This window comes from Anolis sagrei, chromosome 8, assembly GCF_037176765.1.
Source record: "Anolis sagrei isolate rAnoSag1 chromosome 8, rAnoSag1.mat, whole genome shotgun sequence".
Taxonomy (NCBI): domain Eukaryota; kingdom Metazoa; phylum Chordata; class Lepidosauria; order Squamata; family Dactyloidae; genus Anolis; species Anolis sagrei.
This window is the reverse complement of record NC_090028.1, coordinates 1,030,085-1,054,687: the sequence shown is the minus strand read 5'-3', so window position 1 is coordinate 1,054,687 and position 24,603 is coordinate 1,030,085. Positions and strand designations below refer to the sequence as shown.

At 40.3% G+C, this 24,603-nt stretch overlaps 1 protein-coding gene across 1 annotated transcript; it reads right to left on the bottom strand.

Moving 5' to 3' along the window:
* Positions 1-3,873: 3,873 nt before the first annotated feature.
* GOT2 (glutamic-oxaloacetic transaminase 2) lies at positions 3,874-23,126 on the bottom strand. The gene is made up of 10 exons (XM_060787958.2): positions 23,019-23,126; positions 17,174-17,330; positions 16,425-16,553; positions 13,262-13,321; positions 13,012-13,173; positions 9,156-9,260; positions 7,935-8,085; positions 6,685-6,850; positions 6,353-6,503; positions 3,874-4,041 (listed from the first exon to the last, which is right to left on the bottom strand). The coding sequence occupies exons 1-10, from the start codon at positions 23,087-23,089 to the stop codon at positions 3,919-3,921; spliced, it is 1,275 nt and encodes a 424-aa protein (XP_060643941.2). The 5' UTR covers positions 23,090-23,126; the 3' UTR covers positions 3,874-3,918.
* Positions 23,127-24,603: the final 1,477 nt, after the last annotated feature.

The following is a 24,603-nucleotide window of genomic DNA, read 5'->3' as shown; positions in this document are numbered from 1 at the left end:
CAAACTGCACCAGAATGTAAAGTGTGTTATGGGGAGGTGTGTCTGTGTACCAAGTTTAGTCCAAGTCCCTCATTCGTGGGGGTCGTGCTGATCTCTGGAAGTCAGTGAAGGTATAAGTCCCATCATCCTTGGTGCATCCTCCCTCAAACCGCACCAGGATGTAAAATGGGTCATGGAGGGGGGTTTGTGTACCAGGTTTAGTCCAAGTCCCTCATTTGTGTGGGCCGCAGTGGTCTTGGGAAGGGAGTTAAGGTACTGCAAGTCCCATCATCCATGGCCCAGCCTCCTCCCAAAGGGTTATGGAAGAGTGTGCAAATCCCACACTAATACAGAGAAAGCAGCACTGGGATGGTGTTGTGCCTCTGCTTGTAGTCTGTCTGCACGTCTTCTTGCCGCAGCTGAGGATGGGATCTATTGTTTTTCGTCTGCTTCCTCGCAGAGTCTACACTTGGGAACTGTCGCCAACTTTCCAATTCTGGCTTTGATGGCATTGAAGTATTATTATTATTATTATAGTTGAGATCTACTGATAATGTCAATTACAGGCCTTTCTCATCTTTTTTAAGTGGGAGAACTTGTACAATTGGTATGACTAACCCCCCCCCCCCCAACTGTAGATAGATAGATAGATAGATAGATAGATAGATAGATAGATAGATAGATGGATAGACAGATGGAGAGATGGATGGATAGATGGACGGACAGACAGATGGATGGATGGATAGATAGATGGGTGGGTGGGTGGGCGGACGGATAGATGGATGGATAGATAGATGGTTGGATGGATAGATAGGTAGATGGATGGGCGGGCGGGCGGATGGATAGATATATGGGTAGATAGAAGGACGGATGGATAGATGGATGGATAGATAGATAGGTGGATGGATGGGTGGGCGGACGGATAGATTAATGGATATATGGATGGATAGATAGATAGATAGGTAGATGGATGGATGGATGGGCGGGCGGATGGATGGGTAGATAGAAGGATGCATGGATAGATGGATAGAAGGATGGACAGATGGATGGATGGATGGGCAGGCGGGCGGACGGATATATGGATGGATAGATTGGTTGGATGGATAGATAGATAGGTAGGTAGATGGGTGGGTGGGTGGATGGGCGGATGGATAGATAGATGGGTAGATAGAAGGATGGATGGATAGATAGAAGGATGGATAGATGGATGGATGGATAGATAGATGGGTGGGTGGGTGGATGGACGGGCGGGCGGACGGATAGATGGATGGATATATGGATGGATAGATAGATGGTTGGATGGATAGATAGATAGGTAGATGGATGGATGGATGGGCGGGCGGATGGATGGATAGATAGATGGGTAGATAGAAGGATGGATGGATAGATGGATAGATAGAAGGATGGATAGATGGATGGATGGATGGATAGATAGATGGATGGATGGATGGATGGGCGGGCGAGCGGGTGGACGGATGGATAGATAGATGGATGGATATATGGATGGATAGATAGATGGTTGGATGGATAGATAGATAGGTAGGTAGATGGATGGGTGGGTGGGTGGATGGGCGGGCGGGCGGATGGATGGATAGATAGAAGGATGGATAGATGGATGGATGGATGGATGGATAGATAGATAGATTGATAGATAGATAGATAGATAGATAGATAGATAGATAGATAGATAGATAGATGGGTGGGTGGGTGGGTGGACGGGCGGGCGGGCAGACGGACGGATAGATGGATGGATAGATAGATGGTTGGATGGATAGATAGATAGATAGATGGATGGATGGGCGGGCGGGCGGATGGGCAGGCGGGTGGATAGATAGATGGGTAGATAGAAGGATAGATGGATAGATTGAAGGATGGATAGAAGGATGGATGGATGGATAGATAGAAAGATGGGTAGGTAGGTAGGTAGATGGATGGATGGATGGATGGAGAGAGAGAGAGAGAGAGAGAGAGAGAGAGAGAGAGAGAGACGGGCTGTGCGTCCGGCTGATGTGAACCAGGATGCGGGTAATATGAAGACACCTGAAGGCAACGTCTAGCAGCAGCTTTATTATTTCCTTCCAAAGGAGAGGCTGGACCTGGACCCAGGCCAGAGTGGATTCTACAGAACGGCAGAACCACCTCCAGGAAAGGGCGGAGGAAGGCGGCAACGGAAGCAGAACCACCGCAAACACAGAACCCCCCAAAACAGGAGTCCATGGAGTGGAGTTCCCAGCATCCCAGAGGGAAGGGAGCGATGGGAAGGCCAGGCAAGACATCCCCGGATGCAGACCAGAATCCCCTCCAAAGCTGAAACAAGATCTCCTTGGACTACAACTCCCAGCAGCCAAACAATGGCGAAAGACGATGGGAGTTGCAGTCGAGGAATATCTCAAAACGTAACCGTCCTTCCTGAAGATCGATTTGTGTTGTCACATTCTCTTGCCTGCCTTGTATTTGGTTCCAAAGCAAAAAATTGCTACCTATCATCGGTTTGATCACAATCATAATAATCAAACAGTGGAAACGATGCGAGAGTGCTTTTGGCAAAGGGAGAGAGAAGGAACCCTGGGTGTTTGGAGCTAAAACACGAAGAGATCCGAACATTAGAGGCCGAAGGTGCGTAAAATCAGGTCAAAATCTGTGCGGAAGCAGAAGGTAAACAAAGGGAGTTAACAGAGGGCTGCGAGGCTTCCTTGTGCGCAAAGCGGCCTTTGGGAACCCTGGGATATCTTTGTTTTGTCCCTGCAACTGGAGGCAGGACTCCCCAAAAAGGCCCGTCACTCGAATTTGGAACTGAGGACCAAGGCTGGGTCTACACTGCCATACAAAATCCAGATCATCTGCTTGGATAATCTGGATTATATGGCAGTGTGGACTCCAGATTATCCAAGCAGGTATTCTGTATTATCTGCTCTGAACTGGATCATATGAAGTCCCATCTACACTGCCATATATAATCCAGACCATTTCCTTTGATCCGGATTATATGGCAGTGTAGACTCTTATAATCCAGTTCAGAGCAGATAATGTGGATTAGAGGATTATTATTATCTGGATTATATGGTAGTGTAGAAGGGGCGTCAGAGTGCATTTGCACTGCCATCTCACATCCGGATTATCTGCTTTGGTAATCTGGATTATATGGCAGTGTAGACTCAGGCCGCTTCTACCCTGCCATATAATCCAGATTATCCAAGCAGATTATTTATTTATTTATTTACAGTATTTAGAATCTATAGTATCTGCTTTAAAGTGGATTATATGAGGCCTCATCTACAATGCCATATATAATCCAGACCATTTCCTTTGATCTGGATTATATGGCAGTATAGACTCATATAATCCAGTTCAGAGCAGAGAATGTGGATTAGAGGATTATCATCATCTAGATTATATGGCAGTGTAGAAGGGGCCTCAGGGCACATCTACACTGCCATCTAAATCCAGATTATCTGCTCTGATAATCTGGATTATCTGCTCTGATAATCTGGATTATATGGCAGTGTAGTCTCACATAACCAGGCCATATAATCCAGATTATCAAAGTAAATATAATCCATTTTACGGTCTGCTTTGAACTGGATTATATGGGTCTACGCAGCCATATATAATCCACTTCAGAGCAGATAATCTGGATGTTGTTATAGCAGTGTAGACAGGGCCCAAGTGGCACAATCTTTGGGTGATGATGTCTATGGGGGCAAGCAGCATTTCCCACCCTCACCACCACCTCTGCAAAAAGGAAAGGGAAACCGGGACAAGCGTGAAAGGCTCCTTATTTTTGGTGAAAGCGTGCCAAGGGAGAGAGAGAGGCAGGGCTGCGCCGGGAAGGCATTCAACCGTCTGGACCGCCACCGCGTTGCCCCCGCCTCTTCCTCCTCCTCCTCCTCTTCCTCCTTCTTCTGCCCCAAAGGAGGTCCTGGGGGGGGCCCTCACACCCTACTTGGAGACCTGGTGGATGGCGTGGGCCAGGTGGGCCACGTTCCCCGAGGTGACCCCCGCCACCGAGATGCGCCCGTCCTTCGTCATGTACACCGAGAACTCCTTCGTCAGCCGCTCCACCTGCAACACAAAGGCCAAGGTCTATTATGATCAGTTATTATTTTATTCTATTATTACTACATTTCTTATTTTTCTTTATTATTATTATATTTATTATTTTGCTCTATTTATTATTATATTTATTACATTTTATTATTTTGCTCTATTATTACAGTTATTATTTTATTCTAGTATTATTATTACATTTATTATTTTTGTGTAATATTATTAATTATAATTTTATTCTATTATTACATTTATTATTTTTCTTTATTATTTTATTCTATTATTATTACATTTATTATTATATTTATTATTTTACTCTGTTATTATTATGTTATAATTGTACTCTAATATTATTTGTTATTATTTTATTCTAGTATTATTATTACATTTATTATTTTTGTGTAATATTATTAATTATAATTTTATTCTATTATTACATTTATTATTTTTCTTTATTATTTTGTTCTATTATTATTACATTTATTATTATATTTATTATTTTACTCTGTTATTATTATTAGTTATAATTGTACTCTAATATTATTTGTTATTATTTTATTCTATTATTATTACATTTATTATTTTTGTGTAATATTATTAATTATAATTTTATTCTATTATTACATTTGTAATTTTTCTTTATTATTATTATTATATTTATTATTTTATTATATTTTTATTACATTTATTATTATATTTATTATTTTACTCTATTATTATGTTTGTTTATTATTTTACTCTGTTATTATTAGTTATAATTTTACTCTAATATTATTAGTTATTATTTTATTCTACTATTATTACATTTATTATTTTTCTTTATTATTATTATATTTATTATTTTGCTCTATTATTACAGTTATTATTTTATTCTGTTATTAGTATTACATTTATTATTTTTGTGTAATATTATTAATTATAATTTTATTCTATTATTACATTTATTCTTTTTCTTTATTATTATATTATTATTACATTGATTATTATATTTATTATTTTACTCTGTTATTATTATTAGTTATAAATTTACTCTAATATTATTCATTATTATTTTATTCTATTATTATTACATTTATTATTTTTATTATTATATTATTTTACTCTATTTATTATTATTTTTATTACATTTTATTATTTTGCCCTATTATTATTATTATTATTACAGTTATTATTTTATTGTTATTAGTATTACATTTATTATTTTTGTGTATTATTAATAATTATAATTTTATTCTATTTTTACATTTATTCTTTTTCTTTATTATTATTACATTTATTATTATATTTATTATTTTACTCGTATTATTTTTATTACATTTATTATTTTACTCTATTATTACCATTACAGTCATTATTTTACTCTGTTATTAGTATTACATTTATTATTTTTCTTTGTAATAAGTTATAATTTTATTCTATTATTATTACATTTATTATTTGTTTATTATTATTACATTTTTTATTTTTCTTTATTATTATTACATTTCTTATTTTATTCTGTTATTAGTATTACATTTATTATTTTTCTCTATTATTATTAGTTATTATTTTATTCTATTATTATTACATTTATTAGTTATAATTTTACCCTAATATTATTAGTTGTTATTTTTATATTATTATTACATTTATTATTTTCTTTATTATTAGTTATAATTCTATTCTATATCATTACATTTATTTTTCTTTATTATTATTAGTTATTATTTTACTCTATTTATTATTTTATTACATTTATTATTATACTGTATTATTATTACAGTTATTATTTTACACTGTTATTAGTATTACATTTCTTATTTTTCTTTATTATTAGTTATAATTTTATTCATTTCTTATTTTTCTTTATTATTATTACATTTCTTATTTTATCCTGTTATTAGTATTACATTTTTTATTTTTCTTTATTATTATTCTATTATTTTATTCTATTATTATTATATTTCTTATTTTTCTTTATTATTATTACATTTATCATTTTACTGTTATTATTATTATATTTATTATTTTACTCTGTTATTAGTATTACATTTATTACTTTTCTTTATTATTAGTTATTATTTTATTCTAATTATTTTTCTTTATTATTATTTATTATTTTACTGTTATTATTTTATTCTATTATTATAACATTTATTATTTTTCTTTATTATTATTACATTTCTTATTTTATCCTGTTATTAGTATTACTTTTATTATTATTTTTATTATTATTAGTTATAATTTTATTCTATTATTATTATCACATTTATTATTTTTCTCTCTTTATGATTGTTATTCCAACGCATGGCCATCCTGCTCTCTCCGGTCAGGCGCGGGGACTGACCTGTTCCGGCTTGAGTCCCGTGAAGCAGAACATGCCGATCTGGTCGGTGATGTGCTGCCAGTTGTGGGAGGAGCCTTCCTTCTTCAGGTTGGCCACCAGCTGGGTGCGCATGCCGATGATACGGTCCGCCATGCCCTTCACCTCCACCAGCCTGCGCCAACAAAGAGAGGGATGCAGAGAGAGGCAGAGAAAGAGAGGATCAGGGGAGGAAGAGCAGAGCGCTGTCGAGGTGCAAGTCCCTGGTCCCTGATCCGAGCGATGAGAACGGGCCCTAATCGCAATAGGGTCGCACCAAGGAGGGCCAAGGCCGGGCAGAGGAGCCCTTTCCTTACCACTCCTTGCGCAGGTCGGGGCTGGTGAGGATGGTGGAGGCGATGCGGGCCCCGTTGACGGGCGGGTTGGAGTACATGGGCCGGATCAGGATCTTCAGCTGGGACTCCACGCGCTTGGCCTCCTCCGCGTCCTGGCAGACCACCGTGAAGGCCCCCACACGCTCCCCTAGAAGGCCAAAGGAGGTCCGTTTCAATACGCGTATGTTGCGGAGTGATGGAAAATGATTATGTCTTTGTTTACGTTGGAGGAATGCTGTAACGTGCCTCAAACCATGAGAAGCGGGCAAGAAACACAACTATTATTGGGTGCTGTTGTGGCTCAGTTTGATTCTGAGTCTGAAACTGAACCCTGTGGGTCTTGTGAGCCAGAGTTGTTTCCTGATGAAGAGGATGATGGGATTCAAATTTCTGGGCCTGTTTCTGTGCCTGTCTCAGACAATGCAGCAGGGGAGACAACAAGCCAGTTCTCAAGGGAAAAGAATGCCAGTGAGCGAGATAACGGCCAGGTGGAGTTGTCTTCACCTGCTCAGCCTTCCCACGGTGATTTGGTCCATCTGGACCAAACTGATAAAGATAAAGAACGCTTAGACTGGAGGGTCAGGAGGAGTTCTCACTTAGCTAGTAAGAAAGAAGCCAAGTCGGCAAAAGGTCATCGCAATGCCTTCATGTTAGCAAAGGGTATTTAGGTTTCTGGTTGACAAAGAGAAATTGTCAGCCCAATGTGGCTTTTTCCATGCAAGCACCTTTGGATTAACCTTGGCTTTAAGCAGCACACTTTTGGCTTCCTGAACCTGGGAATTTTGGGTCTTGTGTTTCACCGTTTTACCATGGACTCTTGTTTGATCATTGCCTAAGGATTATGCTTCATGTTTTTGCCTATAGATCTATGGAACTGTGTTTTTGTATTCAACCTTTGTCTTTGGATCTTTGCATTGCTTACTCTATGTTTTGACTTTGTTTTTCCTCAATACACTACAAAAACTACGGCTCTGGTGTGGGGGTGTTTGGGAGCAAGGTGAAGCCTACTCTGAGTTGCAACAGGTGCAAGGGAAGCATGCCAAAGAGCCTCCTCTCCTCTTCATCTTTTTCGCAACGCCTCCTTCCTTGACCCGGAGGGACCTTGGAAAACAGAGAATCCCAGTCCAAAGTCCGAGGTCCTCCGTTGGCCAATCCCTGCACAGGAAAGGAAAGCCTCCCCGCAACCCTTAATCCCTCTAATCCGGAGGAAGGGGTGCGGAGGCCTTCCTTACCGTAGAGGCCCATGTTCTTGGCGTAGGACTGGGAGAGGGCGATGTTGACGCCTTGCTCGATGAAGTGCCGGACGGCCCAGGCGTCCCGGTTGATGTCCCCGCTGGCAAAGCCCTGGTACGCCATGTCGAAGAACGCAAAGAGGTTCCGCTTCTGCAAGAGAAGCACGCGGATCAGCTCGGTTAGCAAAAGGAAGAGCCTGCAATGCAATGCAATGCAGGGAGACTCCCCACAAGATGCCAGGAAGGCTTTTGCAAACACTTCCTACACACAAAACTAGCATTTTGTGCACAACGAGGGAACATACTTCATACCTGTATTATTATTATATCATATTATATTTATAAATATAAATATATTTTATTTTTATTTATTTATTTGCAACATTTATATGCCACCCTTCTCACCCCGAAGGGGACTCAGAGCGGCTTACAAGATATACATATACACACTGTATATATACATACACATACACACATACATACATACACACACACACATACATTATACCATTAGCACAGTACAATACCAACGCTATACATCACTATATTGTACTATACAATTATATTGTAATATTATTAGTAATATTACATGTAATATAAAATATATAATTATAATATCATATTATTATTATTAGTATTAGTATTATACTGTATTACATTATAATATTATAAATATTATATGTATATACAATATGATTATTATGATTATGATTATATTTATATATAACATATATATAATATTATATATATTATAATTTATATATATATATTATAATTTATATATATATTGTATATATAATATATATATATTATATAATATATAAATTATATAGTTATATATATTATATAATTTATATATATACTATATAAAATTTATATATATTTATATTATAACATATATAATATTATATATATATATATATATATATATATATATATATATATATAATATAAATATAATCATAATCATAATCATAATCATAATCATAATAATAAAATAATACCCACATTTCCTCGAGTCCCGTATGTCAGAGTGGCACCTCGGCTCAATTAGCCGTGCTATCTTAGACTCTTGTGGGCCACCCAGTCCAACCCCATTCTGCCAAGAAGCAGGAAAATGGGAACGACGAGACCATCGATGCCACAGGTTCCTTCTTCCATACCCCTGCTGGACCTTCCCAAGCAGGAGAACTCGCGGAAGCCTTCCCTGCGCCTGCTCACCTTCACTAAGGCGGCCATCTCCTTCCACTGTTCGGGCCGCGGGTCCACGCCGGTCGGGTTGTGTGCGCAGGCGTGGAGGAGGATGATGCTCTTCTCCGGGATTTTCTTCGGTACAGAGAGAAGGAGGAGGAAGAAGAGGAGTCAAGGATCAGTGTCCAGTTGTCTGCGCAATTTTGGGTTTGTCTTCTATTGTTGATATGGCCAGTGTACGAATCAATAAACAGATCGGAAGTCTGAAATCTGTATCTTTTATAGAACTACATTTTAGTAATATGTGTGTATAGAATTTTTGCAATTTTTGTGTGCTTTGACTGTGTGGTGACCTGCCTCGAGGCACAAGGAAAGACAGGTAAGAAATAAAATTATTACTACTACTACTACTACTACTACTACCTTGAATGGCCCTTCCAACAATGAGGAAGGGTCTCGGTTTACAGGCCCAGCCCTGGCCTCCTGTTAGGACCCTCTCTAGCTCAGACATTATTATTATTGTTATTATTATTATTATTATTATTATTACTACTACTACTACACTGAGTGCCCTTCCAACAACAGGGAGGGTCTCTGTTTACAGGCCCTCCCCTTCGGACCCTCTCTAGCTCAGACATTATATTATTATTATTATTATTATTATTATTATTATTATTATTATATAATGTTATAATAATATAACGGTTCCGGCCCAAGCTACCTATCTGACCGCATCTCTACCTATCTTCCGGGGAGACCCTGCTCTCGATCCCGCCTGCTTCTCAAGCTCGGCTGGAGGGGACGAGAGATAGGGCCTTCTCGGTGGTGGCTCCTCGGCTGTGGAACGCCCTTCCTACGGACATTAGACTAGCACCATCTCTAATGGTATTCCGCAAAAAGGTGAAGACCTGGATGTTTGTGCAGGCGTTTGAGTAATTTAGTGCAATCTGGGAATGGAACATAGGAATGGAAGAATGGACGACGAACCTGGACTACGCTTGGATGATGAGAAGATTGGGTACGGTTGTTTTCTGTAATAATTGTGCATTGTAATTGCTTATTGGTAATTTATGGATAATGTGTTAAGTCAATTGTTCTATGTTGTATGGAACCACTGCTGTTTCTACTGTTTTTACTGTTTGTGAACCGCTGTGAGTCGCCTTCGGGCTTGAGATACAGCCGTATAGAAGCAAAGTCAATAAATAATAATAATTATTATTATTATTACTACTACTACTACTACCTTGAGCAGCCCTTCCAACAATGAGGAGAGGGCTCAGTTTACAGGCCCAGCCCTGGCCTCCCTTTCGTACCCTCTCTAGCTCAGATATTATTATTATTATTATTATTATTATTATTATTATTATTATTATTACACTGAGTGCCCTTCCAACAACAGGGGAAGGTCTCTGTTTACAGGCCCTCCCCTTCAGATCCTCTCTAGCTCAAACATTATTATTATTATTATTATTATTATTATTATTATAGTATTATTATTATTATTATTATTATTATTATTATTACATTGAGTGCCCTTCCAACAACAGGGGGAGGTCTCTGTTTACAGACCCTCCCCGTCAGACCCTCTCTAGCTCAGACATTATTATTATTATTATAATTATTATAATAATAATAATTATTATAACATTGAGTGCCCTTCCATCAAGACGGGGAGGTCTCTATTTACAGGCCCTCCCCTTCGGATCCTCTCTAGCTCAGACATTATATTATTATTATTATTATTATTATTACTACTACTGCTACATTGAGTACCTTTCCAAGAACAGGGGGAAATTTCTGTGTCCTTCGGACCCTCTCTAGCTCAAACATTATTATTATTATTATTATTATTATTATTATTATTATTATTATTATTACATTGAGTGCCCTTCCGATAACTGGAAGGGGTCTCTGTTTGCAGGCTCTCCCCATCAGACTTTCTCTAGGTCAGACATTATTATTATTATTATTATTATTATTATTATTATTATTATTAAGCTGCCTGCTGCAAACGTCTTTACAGTGACCCCAGAGGCATTCCACGAGGCCAGCTTCTGGTCAAACGACATTTAGCATAATAATAACAATAATAATAATAATAATCTTTATTTAATACCCCGCCACCCTCTCCCCAACAGAATATTACAATAAAATAAAACCAAGACAAAATAACAATACAGTAAAATACATACGACATAGGAGTACAAAAAAAGCAAAATCGTACACAACAAAATAACAATAATGCCAAGTTTTTAACTTTTTTTGTGGTTTTTCTATACATAATTGTATTCTCAATTCACTTCTGATATGATAACTAACTAAATAACCAAATTATTACTACTACTACTACTTTGAGTGGCCCTTCCAACAATGGGGGGAGTTCTCTGTTGACAGGCCCTCCCCTTTGGACCCACTCTAGCTCAGCCCTTCCCACCCCAAAATAATAATTACTACTACTACTACTACTACTACTACTACTTTGAGTGGTCCTTCCAATAATGAGGGGGGGGGGGTTTCTCTGTTTACAGGCCCTCCCCTTTGGACCCTCTCTAGCTCAGCCCTTCCCACCCCAAAATAATAATTATTACTACTACTACTACTACTACTACTTTGAGTGGCCCTTCCAACAATGGGGGAAGTTCTCTGTTTACAGGCCCTCCCCTTTGGACCCTCTCTAGCTCAGCCCTTCCCACCCCAAAATAATAATTATTACTACTACTACTACTACTACTACTTTGAGTGGCCCTTCCAACAATGGGGGAAGTTCTCTGTTTACAGGCCCTCCCCTTTGGACCCTCTCTAGCTCAGCCCTTCCCACCCCAAAATAATAATTATTACTACTACTACTACTACTACTACTTTGAGTGGCCCTTCCAACAATGGGGGAAGTTCTCTGTTTACAGGCCCTCCCCTTTGGACCCTCTCTAGCTCAGCCCTTCCCACCCCAAAATAATAATTATTACTACTACTACTACTACTACTACTTTGAGTGGCCCTTCCAACAATGGGGGAAGTTCTCTGTTTACAGGCCCTCCCCTTTGGACCCTCTCTAGCTCAGCCCTTCCCACCCCAAAATAATAATTATTACTACTACTACTACTACTACTACTACTTTGAGTGGCCCTTCCAACAATGGGGGAAGTTCTCTGTTTACAGGCCCTCCCCTTTGGACCCTCTCTAGCTCAGCCCTTCCCACCCCAAAATAATAATTATTACTACTACTACTACTACTACTACTTTGAGTGGCCCTTCCAACAATGGGGGGAGTTCTCTGTTTACAGGCCCTCCCCTTTGGACCCTCTCTAGCTCAGCCCTTCCCACCCCAAAATAATAATTATTACTACTACTACTACTACTACTACTTTGAGTGGCCCTTCCAACAATGGGGGAAGTTCTCTGTTTACAGGCCCTCCCCTTTGGACCCTCTCTAGCTCAGCCCTTCCCACCCCAAAATAATAATTATTACTACTACTACTACTACTACTACTTTGAGTGGTCCTTCCAACAATGGGGGAAGTTCTCTGTTTACAGGCCCTCCCCTTTGGACCCTCTCTAGCTCAGCCCTTCCCACCCCAAAATAATAATTACTACTACTACTACTACTACTACTACTTTGAGTGGTCCTTCCAATAATGAGGGGGGGGGGTTCTCTGTTGACAGGCCCTCCCCTTTGGACCCTCTCTAGCTCAGCCCTTCCCATCCCAAAATAATAATTACTACTACTACTACTACTACTACTTTGAGTGGTCCTTCCAATAATGAGGGGGAGTTCTCTGTTGACAGGCCCTCCCCTTTGGACCCTCTCTAGCTCAGCCCTTCCCACCCCAAACGGCCCTTTCCCGAGCCAGACTTCCCCAAATAATAAATATTACTATTTCTTGCTTACGGAAATGTCCTCCAAGGCGCCGGTGAAGTCGAAGCCGCAGGTCTTGGGGTCGTAGTAGCGGTAGCTCTGCAGCTGCATCCCGGCGTCCCGGAAGATGGGAGTGTGGTTCCCCCAGGAGGGTTTCGGCAGGTAGACGTCGCGGCTGGACTTGAAGAAGCGTTGCTGCACCAAGGAGAAGGAGAGGGTCAGCTTTGCAAAAGCCCCCCCCCCCAACCACTTCCTCGAGTTTCCTCGTACAAGAAGGACTCACCAAGAAGTTGGCCCCGACTCGTAGGGACCCCGTCCCGGAAATAGTCTGCACCGTGACGTACTGCGAAGAGGAAGAGCACCACCGTCAGCAACCTGCTCTTTCTTGATACTTAAAATCCAGCCTTGATGGTGAAATGTGTGTGTTTAATTTGACCACTGTGATGAATTGCCTATCTGTGGGTCAGGAAAAGCTCAGGAATTAGGCCCAGTTATTTTGGCAGCCATTTTGTGGAATGGTGCAATGGAGGCAGCCCTCTTAGGTTAGTCATTTCCACGAGGAGGCGGAGCTGAGAAGCAGCTTGGAGGGAAATGTGGAATAGCCTTGCAATTGGCTGGGAGAAAGCGGGCAGAGCTTAGATGAAGTGAAGAGTTGTATTGGAAATCAAGCACTGAACTGTTTTTAAGCAACCTAATAAGCTTCATCTCATTCTTGCAACCGTTACGCTTACGTGCCTGTGTTCTTCAAAACCACACAAATAAACATCTTTGTATATTCCACCTCTCTTTACAACAACATATTGGCTTGAAAATAAACAAAAACAAAACCCAGACTTTTTCACAACCCTGGAACTTGAGGTAGCAGCATGCATTCCTACCTAGTAATATTACCTTTTATAATGACTGACTACTCTTAAGAGTTGGACTACTCCTCTTCCAACTATTATTATTATTATTATTATTATTATTATTATTATTATTATTATTATTATGGCTGGATGGCCACCTGTCAAGGGTGCTTTGATTGTACTTTTCCTGCAGGGCAGAAGGGGGTTGGACTAGATGGCCCATGTGGTCACTGCCTATTATTATTATTATTATTATTATGTATTGTCGAAGGCTTTCATGGCCGGAATCACGTGGTTGTTGTAGGTTTTTTTCGGGCTATATGTCCATGGTCTAGAGGCATTCTCTCCTGACGTTTCGCCTGCATCTATGGCAAGCATCCTCAGAGGTAGTGACCTTACTACCTCTGAGGATGCTTGCCATAGATGCAGGCGAAACGTCAGGAGAGAATGCCTCTAGACCATGGCCATATAGCCCGAAAAAACCTACAACAACCCTTTTATTATTATTATTATAATTATTGCTGCTGTTGTTGTTGTTATAATTATTATTGTTATTTTACTGACACAAAAGCGCAGTATGTCACAGCAAACGAGATCTCTATGCTGGATTTTGTATCACAAAATCACAAGTCAAACCCTTCCCAAGTGTCTAAGACTGTGAGATGTATTTTCGAATGATGCGCGCAGATCCAAGTCAGGTGGCCTTTTGCAGTTCACAGATCGTGATTTTTTATTATTATTATTATTATGATGGCTGGATGGCCACCTGTCAAGGGTGCTTTGATTGTGCTTTTCCTGCAGGGCAGAAGGGGGTTGGACTAGATGACCCATGTGGTCACTGCCAATTATTATTATTATTACTACTACTACTACTACTAGCCGTCCCCTGCCACGCGTTGCAGTGGCCCACATGGGGATTCTGTGTGGGAGGTTTGGCCCAACTCTATCGTTGGTGGGGTTCAGAATGATCTGTGATTGTAGGTGGACTATAAATCTCAGCAACTACAACAACCACATGTCAAGATTCTATTTTCCCCAAACTCCATCAGTGTTGACATTTGGGCATATGGAGTATTCATGTAGAGTTTGGTCCAGATCAATCATTGTTTGAGTCCACAGTGATCTCTGGATGTATGCGAACTACAACTCCCAAAACAAAGGACACTGCCCTCCAAACCCTTCCAGTATTTTCTGTTGGTCAGGGGAGTCCTGTGTGCCAAGTTTGGTTCAATTCCATTGTTGGTGGGGTTCAGAATGCTCTTTGGTTGTAGGTGAACTATAAATCCCACCAACTACAACTCCCAAATGACAAAATCAATTTTTTTGAGTGAAGGTCATACATTTGTTTGTTAGGTGTCTTGTGTCCAAATTTGGTGTCAATTCGTCCAGTGGTTTGTGAGTTCTGTTAATCACACAAACGAACATGACATTTTTATTTATATAGATTATTATTATTATTATTATTATTATTATTACTGTTATCATCATCAGAATCAGGCCTCAAGGAACCTTACACTATGAAAGGCCAATGCAATTAAAAACCTACAAAAAGGGAACACTAACATAGAATTGGACGGGTCACAATAATAAAAACGCACCTCGAGGTAAAATAATAAAAGGCCAATAATAAGCTCAATACAAAACAACACAACGTCCTGCTTTGTCCTGGTTCTGGGAGGCTGAACAGCCTCTTCTAAGTCTTGGCCTTAACCTCTTAAGGCAGTGTTTCTCAACCTGGGGGTCGCAAAGGGGTGTCAGAGGGGTCGCCAAAGACCATCAGAAAACTCAGTATTTTCTGATGGTCATGGGGATTCCATGTGGGAAGTTTGAGCCAATTCTATCGTTGGTGGAGTTCAGAATGTTCTTTGATTGTAGTGAACTATAAATCCCAGCAACTACAACTCCCAAAAGTCAAGGTCTATATTCCCCAGGCTCCACCAGTGTTCACATTTGCGCATATTGAGTATTCGTGTAGAGTTTGGTCCAGATCCATCGTTGTTTGAGTCCACAGTTCTCGCTGAATATAGGTGAACTACAACTCCCAAACTCAAGGTCACTTCCCACCAAACCCTTCCAGTGTTTTCCGTTGGTCCTGGCAATTCTGTGCAGCAAATTAGCTTCAAAATCATCGCTGGTGGATTTCAGAATGCTCTTTGATTATAGGTGAACTATAAATCCCAGCAACTACAACTCCCAAATTACAAAATCAATCCTCCCCCAACCCCACTAGCATTTACTTGTGGGTGTATTGGGTTTTTGTGTCCAGTTTGGTCCAGTGAATGAAAATGCATCCTGCATATCAGATATTTACATGATGATTTATAACAGTAGGAAAATGACTGTTATGAAGTAGCAACAAAAACAATGTTATGGTTGTGGGTCAACACAACATGAGGAACTGGATTAAGGGGTCACGGCATTAGGAAGGTTGAGAACCACTGTCTTAAGGCAAAGGGAGGTTTTGGGCCCCTGGGACACATCCAGTTCCATCAAAAACCCGATAAGAGGAAGTGGCCAAAGACCTGGCCCGCCAATGACTCCACTCTCTGGACCCAGGATTGGTCAAGGCCTTGGGAGAAGGCCAAAGGGCTGCCTCACCCGTCCGCTCTGGATGACCTCGTTGCTCTCCCCGAGCGCCAGCTCCGCCGATGCCTTGGTGAACTCCGCCAGGCCGGCAATGGGCAGGTACTCCTTGTCCATCTTCTTGGCCGCGATCTGGGCTTCTGCCTGGAGACAAACAGGACATTGCGTTCATGCCGTCGTACATCCCAAGGAAACACCACTTGACAAAGATTGCACTGTTTGCTCCAGGCACTGCTAATCAAGGTGGTCAGTTGAAACATTCACACCTAGCTCCAACAGACAAGAGTCCTTTGTCCCACCCTGGTCATTATTCCACAGATAAACCCATTTTCCTAGCTCCAACAGACCTCACTACCTCTGAGGATGCTTGCCATAGATGCAGGCGAAACGTCAGGAGAGAATGCCTCTAGAACATGGCCATACAGCCCCAAAAAACCTACAAGAACCCATTGCACTGTTTGCTGCTTTTGGCACATGACATTCAGCACCAAATCCTTTCTTGGGTTTGGGTTTGAGGTGCGCATCAGATCCGATGGCGCACGGGACTCATGTCAATACGGTCAGTGGGCGCCTGACTCCGTCTCCCAAGCAGGAAGGCAGAGGCAGGGAGTTCCTGTGGACTCAGAACGGGTTCCACTCCCTCTAAGACTGTAGGTTTTATATAGCAATATGAAATGATCACTCACAAGCCGGTTTTGCTTTGAAATGAATATATTGCTTGTAGACTACAGAGAGAGAGAGACAGAGAGAGAGGAAGGACTCACTTTGCGGACGCAGTTGAGGACGTAGGGCTTTCCGTTGTCGTCACGGTAGGCCCCCACCCCCAGGTTCATCTTCTTGCTGCTGGTGTCGCGCTTGAAGGCCTCCGTCACGCCCAGGATGGGGTCCGGGGGGCCCATCTCCACCTGAGCCCACCACGAGCTGCAAGGGAAGAGAGGGTTCAGCTTTGAGTCCACCTCTTCACCTGGACTATCACTGCGTCCAATTCTGGGCAAAGCAATTTGAGAGAGGTATGGACTCTAAGCTGGAAGGAGTCCAAAGGAGGAAGGTGACGGAAAGAAACAAAGGCCTGGAGACCATGAATATTATGATTACTATGAAGAAGTAATAATCCCCCTGAGGAGTGGCTTAAAGAGCTGGGTCTGTCCATCCTACAGAAGAGGAGACATGAGAGGAGCCATGTCCTAAGGAAAAGGGAGCTGGCTTGTTTTCTGGAGACTACCACCCAATGGAGCAATGGGTTCAAATTACAGGAAAGGAACACGAGGAAGAACTTCCTGGCTTTAAGTGAGGTTCAACAGTGGAACTCTCTGACTCGGAGTCTGGTGGAAGTGCCTTCCTTGGGGGCTTTTAATCAGAAGCAGAAGGGGCATCTGTCAGGGGTGCTTTGATTGTGCTTTTCCTGCAGGGCAGAAGGGGGTCGGACTAGATGGCCCATGTGGTCTCTTCCAATTATAATTATAATTATTATTATTGAGGCTGGATGACCACCCTGGAGTGCTCTGATTGTGCTTTTCCTGCAGGGCAGAAGGGGGTCGGACTAGATGGTCCAGGCGGTCTCTTCCACGTATTATTATTGTTGTTGTTATTGAGGGTGGATGACCATCTGTCTGGGGTGCTTTGATTGTACTTTTCCTATAGGGCAGAAGGGGGTCAGGCTAAATGGTTCATGCAGTGTCTTCCAAGTATTATTATTGTTATTATTATTATTGAGGGTGGATGACCACCTGTCTGGGGTGCTTTGATTGTGCTTTTCCTGCAGGACAGCTGGACTAGATGAGCCATGTGGTCTCTTCCAACTCTATTATATAATTATTATTATTATTATTATTATTATTATTATTATTATTATTTATACCCTGCCTCCATCTCCCCAAGGGACTCTGAGCAACTTACATGAGGCCAAGCCCAACAACACATCAATAAACAAGAAAGCAATAAACAAAAAAATAACAACAATACAATTAAATAAATCACATATAAGGATTTAAAAAACTATGGCCGGGCCAGATGTAATAAATTAAATAAATAAATATTATGGCTGGATGGCTCTCTGTCAGGAGTGCTTTGATTGTGCTTTTCCTGCAGGACAGAAGGGGGATGGACTAGATGGCCTGTGTTGTCTCTTCCAAATCTAGGATTCTACAATAGTCCACACAACCCTCATTCCCTAAATATGGCAGCCAGAGAGCTCCATGGGCTGAAGTGCTAACGTCATGGATTCCATGTGCTGTGACTGAGAACGACAGCAGAGGTCATCCGTGCCAGTTCTGAGAGCAGAGAGTGGGAGACATGGCACCTGCACACCGGCAGGCTTCCCATGAGAAAGGGACTGATAAGGACTGAGAGGGAATGATAGGAAGACGGTAAATGGAAGACGGTAAATGGAACATAGGAATGGCACAAGGATTAGGAGTTCGGATCTGATTTCATTGAGGCGCTATGTTTGTTTCATGTTGTTTGTTAATTGTTGTGGATTGGTGTTGTTGATCCTGTTGTTACATTTGTTGTGTTTTTAATTGCACTGACACTGTTATGATAATTTGTACCTTGTAAACCGCATTGAGTCGCCTGTTTGGGCTGAAAAATGCGGTATAGAAATAAAGCAAATAAAATAAATAAATAAATAATAAATAAATAAATGATAACACTATGCAACCACATTTGAAAAATGCCCTGTTCCTGGTTCGAAAGTATTATATTTCCTGTTTAATGGTGCGGTCCTTCCTTTGCAAGGAGTTGTTCTCTTTCAGAAACTTTTCTTTTGTGGCACAAACTTTGTTTATTTATTTATTTATTTATTTACGTTATTTCTATGCCGCCCTTCTCACCCCGAAGGAGACTCAGAGCAGCTTACAAGTAAAAAGTAAATACAATATATTTTTATTAGCATAGTACAACATTAATATTGTATATTACATTGTATTATTATTATTATTATTATTATTATTATTATTATTATTTACTTTATTTGTATACCGCACTCTCTCAGCCCGTAGGCGACTCAGTGCGGTTTACAACCAGGTCAATATACAAAGTGCACAACATTAGCATTAGCATTAAAAACAGTAACTAAAGCAACTGGATCAATATAACAGTACATCAGTTCATCAATATAACATCAATACATCCATATAACTAATCCATCACGTCTCATCAGTAAAGTCATAATCCGATCTCCTCGTCCATTATTCCAAGTTCCAAACTCAATCAATTGATTGCACTGCTTAATTGAACGCCTGTTCAAAGAGTCAGGTCTTCACTCTTCTCCTGAACGCCAGCAGGGAGGGGGCCGATCTAACGTCTGCGGGAAGGGCGTTCCACAGCCGAGGGGCCACCACTGAGAAGGCCCTGTCTCTCATCCCCGCCAGCCATGCTTGTGAGGCCGGCGGGATCGAGAGCAGGGCCTCCTCGGACGATCTTAATGTCCTAACTGGTTCATAGGGGGTGATGCGTTCGGACAGATAGGTCGGGCCAGAACCGTTTAGGGCTCTAAAGGCTCAAGCCAGCACTTTGAATTGTGCCCGGTAGCAAACTGGCAGCCAGTGGAGCTGGCGCAACAGAGGAGTGGTGTGCTCCCCGAGTGCCGCTCCTGTTAACAACCTGGCTGCCGATCGTTGGACCATTTGTAGCTTCCGAGCAGTCTTCAAAGGCAACCCCACGTAGAGAGCGTTGCAGTAGTGTATACGGGATGTAACCAGTGCGTGGACTACCGTGGCCAAGTCAGACTTCCCAAGGTACGGGCGCAGCTGGCGCACAAGTTTTATTATTAGTAGTATATTGTATTACATTAAGCCAATGGGATTTTGGCCTGCATCAAGAGGAGCCTAGTGTCTAGATCTAGGGAAGTCCTGCTCCCCATGCTCTATTCCGCTTTGGTTAGACCACTTTACCTGGAATATTGTGTCCAATTCTGGGCACCACAATTCAAGAGAGATATTGACTCTAAGCTGGAATGTGTCCAGAGGAGGGCAACTAAAATGATAAAGGGTCTGGAGAACAAGCCCTATGAGGAGCGGTATGAGGAGCTGGGCATGTTTAGCCTGAAGAAGAGAAGGCGGAGAGGAGATATGATAAGGGCCATGTATAAATACGTGAGAGGAAGCCACAGGGAGGAGGTGGGAGAAGGCTTCCTTTCTGCTTCCTTGGAGACTAGGACACAATGGAAGAATGGCTTCAAACTACAAGAGAGGAGATTCCACCTGAACATGAGGAAGAACTTCCTGACTGTGAGAGCCGTTTAGCGGTGGAACTCTCTGCCCAAGAGGGAGTGTGGTGGAGGCTCCTTCTCTGGAAGCTTTTAAACAGAGGCTGGAGGGCCATCTGTCAGGGGTGATTTGAATGCAATATTCCTGCTTCTTGGCAGAATGGGGTTGGACTGGATGATGGCCAGGAGGTCTCTTCCAACTCTAGGATTCTAATATTATCAATATTATATGTATATGTATATTATATTATAAGCACAGTGCAGGAGACAAGATGGAACTGCCTTCCTGGCCCCGCTCTTCACTCTGATCTCAGAGTAGTGGTTGGTGCTGGAGGGCGGCGGGTGGGTTCCCAGCTGATGACACTGGAGGCAAGATGGAACTGCCTTCATCTTGAATGTGCTGAGACTTGATGATGAGTAATTTGTTGGCAAGTGAGACCAAAATGTGCTGCTGGATGATGATGCCTCTCCTGCAAATAAACTTTTTAATAGACTTTCCCCATGATTTTATGATCTAACTAATTAAGAAGTAACGGCATGCATCATAATCCAGGGACAAAGATCGTGTTTCATGGTGTTATGCAACTCTTGACGCGCTCGCTCTGCTAGTTACGGAATGTGACCTTTTATGGCTTCGATTTTGGCAAATCGCCCCCAAGTCTGTTAAGGAAGGTGCTGTTGAGCATTGGAACCCCTTTCAAAGGGGTTTCCACTCATTTCTATGTTTGGTCCTATTGTAATATTTATATTTTGGGGAAATTTTAATGTGAGCTGCTTTGTGCCTCAATCATGGGAAAAAATTGCGGCAACACCAGAGGCACTCCAAGTGGCCAGAGACTGGTCAAAGGACATTTAATCAACTGCCAAGCTTGCAAACTTTGGGTTTTGTTTGTTTGTCTGTTTGTTAAAAAATGCAACGCAACTGTTTGGTCTGCTCCTGACACAATAAATAAATAAATGGAAAAAAAATTGATAATGATGATAATAATAAGTCTTTGGAAAGAGACGAATTATATAATAATAATAATAATAATATATTATTATTATTATTATTATTATTATTATATACATTAATAATATGCTATATAACAGTATATACTACTATATATTATTATAAATAGCAAGCTTTAGAAAAGAGATAGATAATATATATCATTTAGGTTATTATATATATATATATATATAAAGTCTTTGGAAAGAGACAAATTATATATATAAATAATATGATATATGACGGTATATACTACTACATATTATTATATATAATAATAGTAAGTTTTTGAAAAGAGATAGATAATAAATATTATTTGCTATTATAATATATATATATATATATATCTTTGGGAAGACAAATTATGTAATAATATGTCATTATTATATACATTAATAATATGATAAATAACAGTATATACTACTATATATTATTATATATAATAATAGTAAGTTTTTGAAAAGAGATAAATAATATATATTATTTATGTTATTATATACATTAATAATATGATATATAACAGAATATGCTACTATATATTATATATAATAGTATGTTTTGGAAGAGATAAATAATATATATTATTTGTGTTATTATAATATATATATATTAATAAGTGTTTGGAAAGAGACAAATTATATAATGATATATAACAGTATATTCTACTATATATTATTATATATATTAATAGTAACTTTTTGAAGAGATAAATATATATTATTTATGTTATAATATATATATATATATATACACAATAATATTATATATATTATAAAAGAGATAAATAATATATATTATTTATATTATATATATTATAATAACACACACACACACACACATATATATGGTAATATTATATATATCATAAAAGAGATAAATAATATATGTTATTTATATTATTATAAATATATAAATAACATATAATGTAGTATATATTATAAAAGGGATAAATAATAATGATAACAAATTGTACGAATTATAATAATAATAGTTACATACTAATTAACTAATTATATTAATAATAATGTCCTTGGAAAGAGACTAATAATGATAATGTCTTAGGAAAGAGAGGCTGCTGTCCAAAGGGAGCCGGACGTGTGGTGCGGGGCAGCTCAGCCCTTCCCCTTTGGACGCGCCCTCCAAGCCCCTTCCAAGGGCAACCCCTCTCAACCCTTGAATCCCCTCTAATGGCGCCGGCCAATCAGGAGAGGCATTCGCCGCCCCGCCCCTCAGAATCGACCAATAGCGAGCGCTCCTCGCATTCCCTCCCCGCCCCTCGAATGGAGGCCGGGAGCAACGGGCCGCGCGAAGGGACAAACCACGTGAAGTCGCGTTCGCGGTTGAGTTTGGCCCAGCCTGAACTCCGGAGTCGCGTGTTCCGACGTGAGGGGAAACCTCCGTGTCGGCTTACCTGGCTCGGGCGGAGCAGGAGGCCAGGCGAGGCGGGAGGGCGGCGAGGCGAGACGGGAGGAGAAGCGCCATGGCGGACGGCGGACGGCGGCGAGTGCGGGCTGAGGAGAGGCGGAAGTCGGGGGGCGGAGCTAGACACAGGGGGCGGGGCCAGAGCAAGGGGCGGGGCCAGAATAAGCACCGCCCACCTGTTGCCAAAGGCAGGGAGGGAGGGGCAGTCTTGGAGAAACTTTTGCAACTTAATAATAATAATAATAGTAATAATAATAATAATAATAATAGTATAATTTATAATATAATATATAATAATAGTATAATTTTGCATATTCATCTAGAGATTAAAATGGGAATACAAATATATTAGTATTATTATTATTAATAATAATAATAATAATAATAATAATAATTTGCATCACCATCTAGAGATAACAGTGGGATATATACAAATATTGTTATAATAATAGTATAATTTTGCATATTTATCTAGAGATTAAAATGGGAATACAAACGAATATATTATTATTATTAATATTAATAATAATAATTTGCATCTCCGTCTAGAGATAACAGTGGGATACACACAAATATTATAATAACAGTATAATTTTGCACCTCCATCTAGAGATTAAAATGGGAATGCAAACAAATATATTATTATTATTAATAATAATAATAATTTGCATCTCCATCTAGAGATAACAATGGGACACACACAAATATAATAATGTATTGTCGAAGGCTTTCATGGCTGGAATCACTAGGTTCTTGTGGGTTTTTTCGGGCTATATGGCCATGTTCTAGAGGCATTCTCTCCTGACGTTTCGCCTGCATCTATGGCAAGCATCCTCAGAGGTTGAGAAGGTCTGTTGGAAGTAGGAAAAATGGGTTTATATATCTGTGGACAATATATATCTGTCTACCGTATACCATGCAGCTGTGGACAAGTCTCCATAGGGACCACCAAATGGGGCATGGCCCAGACACGCATCAAGGAACATGAAAGGCACTGCAGACTCCTTCAACCAGAGAAGTCAGCCATAGCAGAGCACCTGAGGAACCAGCCTGGACACAGCATAGTATTCGATAACACAGAAATGCTGGACCACACCAACAACCACCATGTCAGGCTACACAGAAAAGCCATTGAAATCCACAAGCATGTGGACAATTTCAACAGAAAGGAAGAGACCATGAAAATGAACAAAATCTGGCTAGCAGTATTAAAAAACTCTAAAATTATAACAGCTAAACAACAGAGAGGAAACAACCAGGCACAGATTAACACCCCCCAGCAACAGATTTTCCCAGACTCAGGCAGGCCTTCAAATGCTAATGAAGGTGATCAGCTGAAACATTCACACCTAGCTCCAGCAGAGAAGAGCTCCTTGCCCCACCCCAGCCATTCCACAGATATATAAACCCATTTTTCCTACTTCCAACAGACCTCACTCCCTCTGAGGATGCTTGCCATGGATGCAGGTGAAACGTCAGGAGAAATGCCTCTAGAACATGGACCTATAGCCCAAAAAAACCCACAAGAACCTAAATATAATAATAATAATAATAGCATAATTTTGCAGCTACAT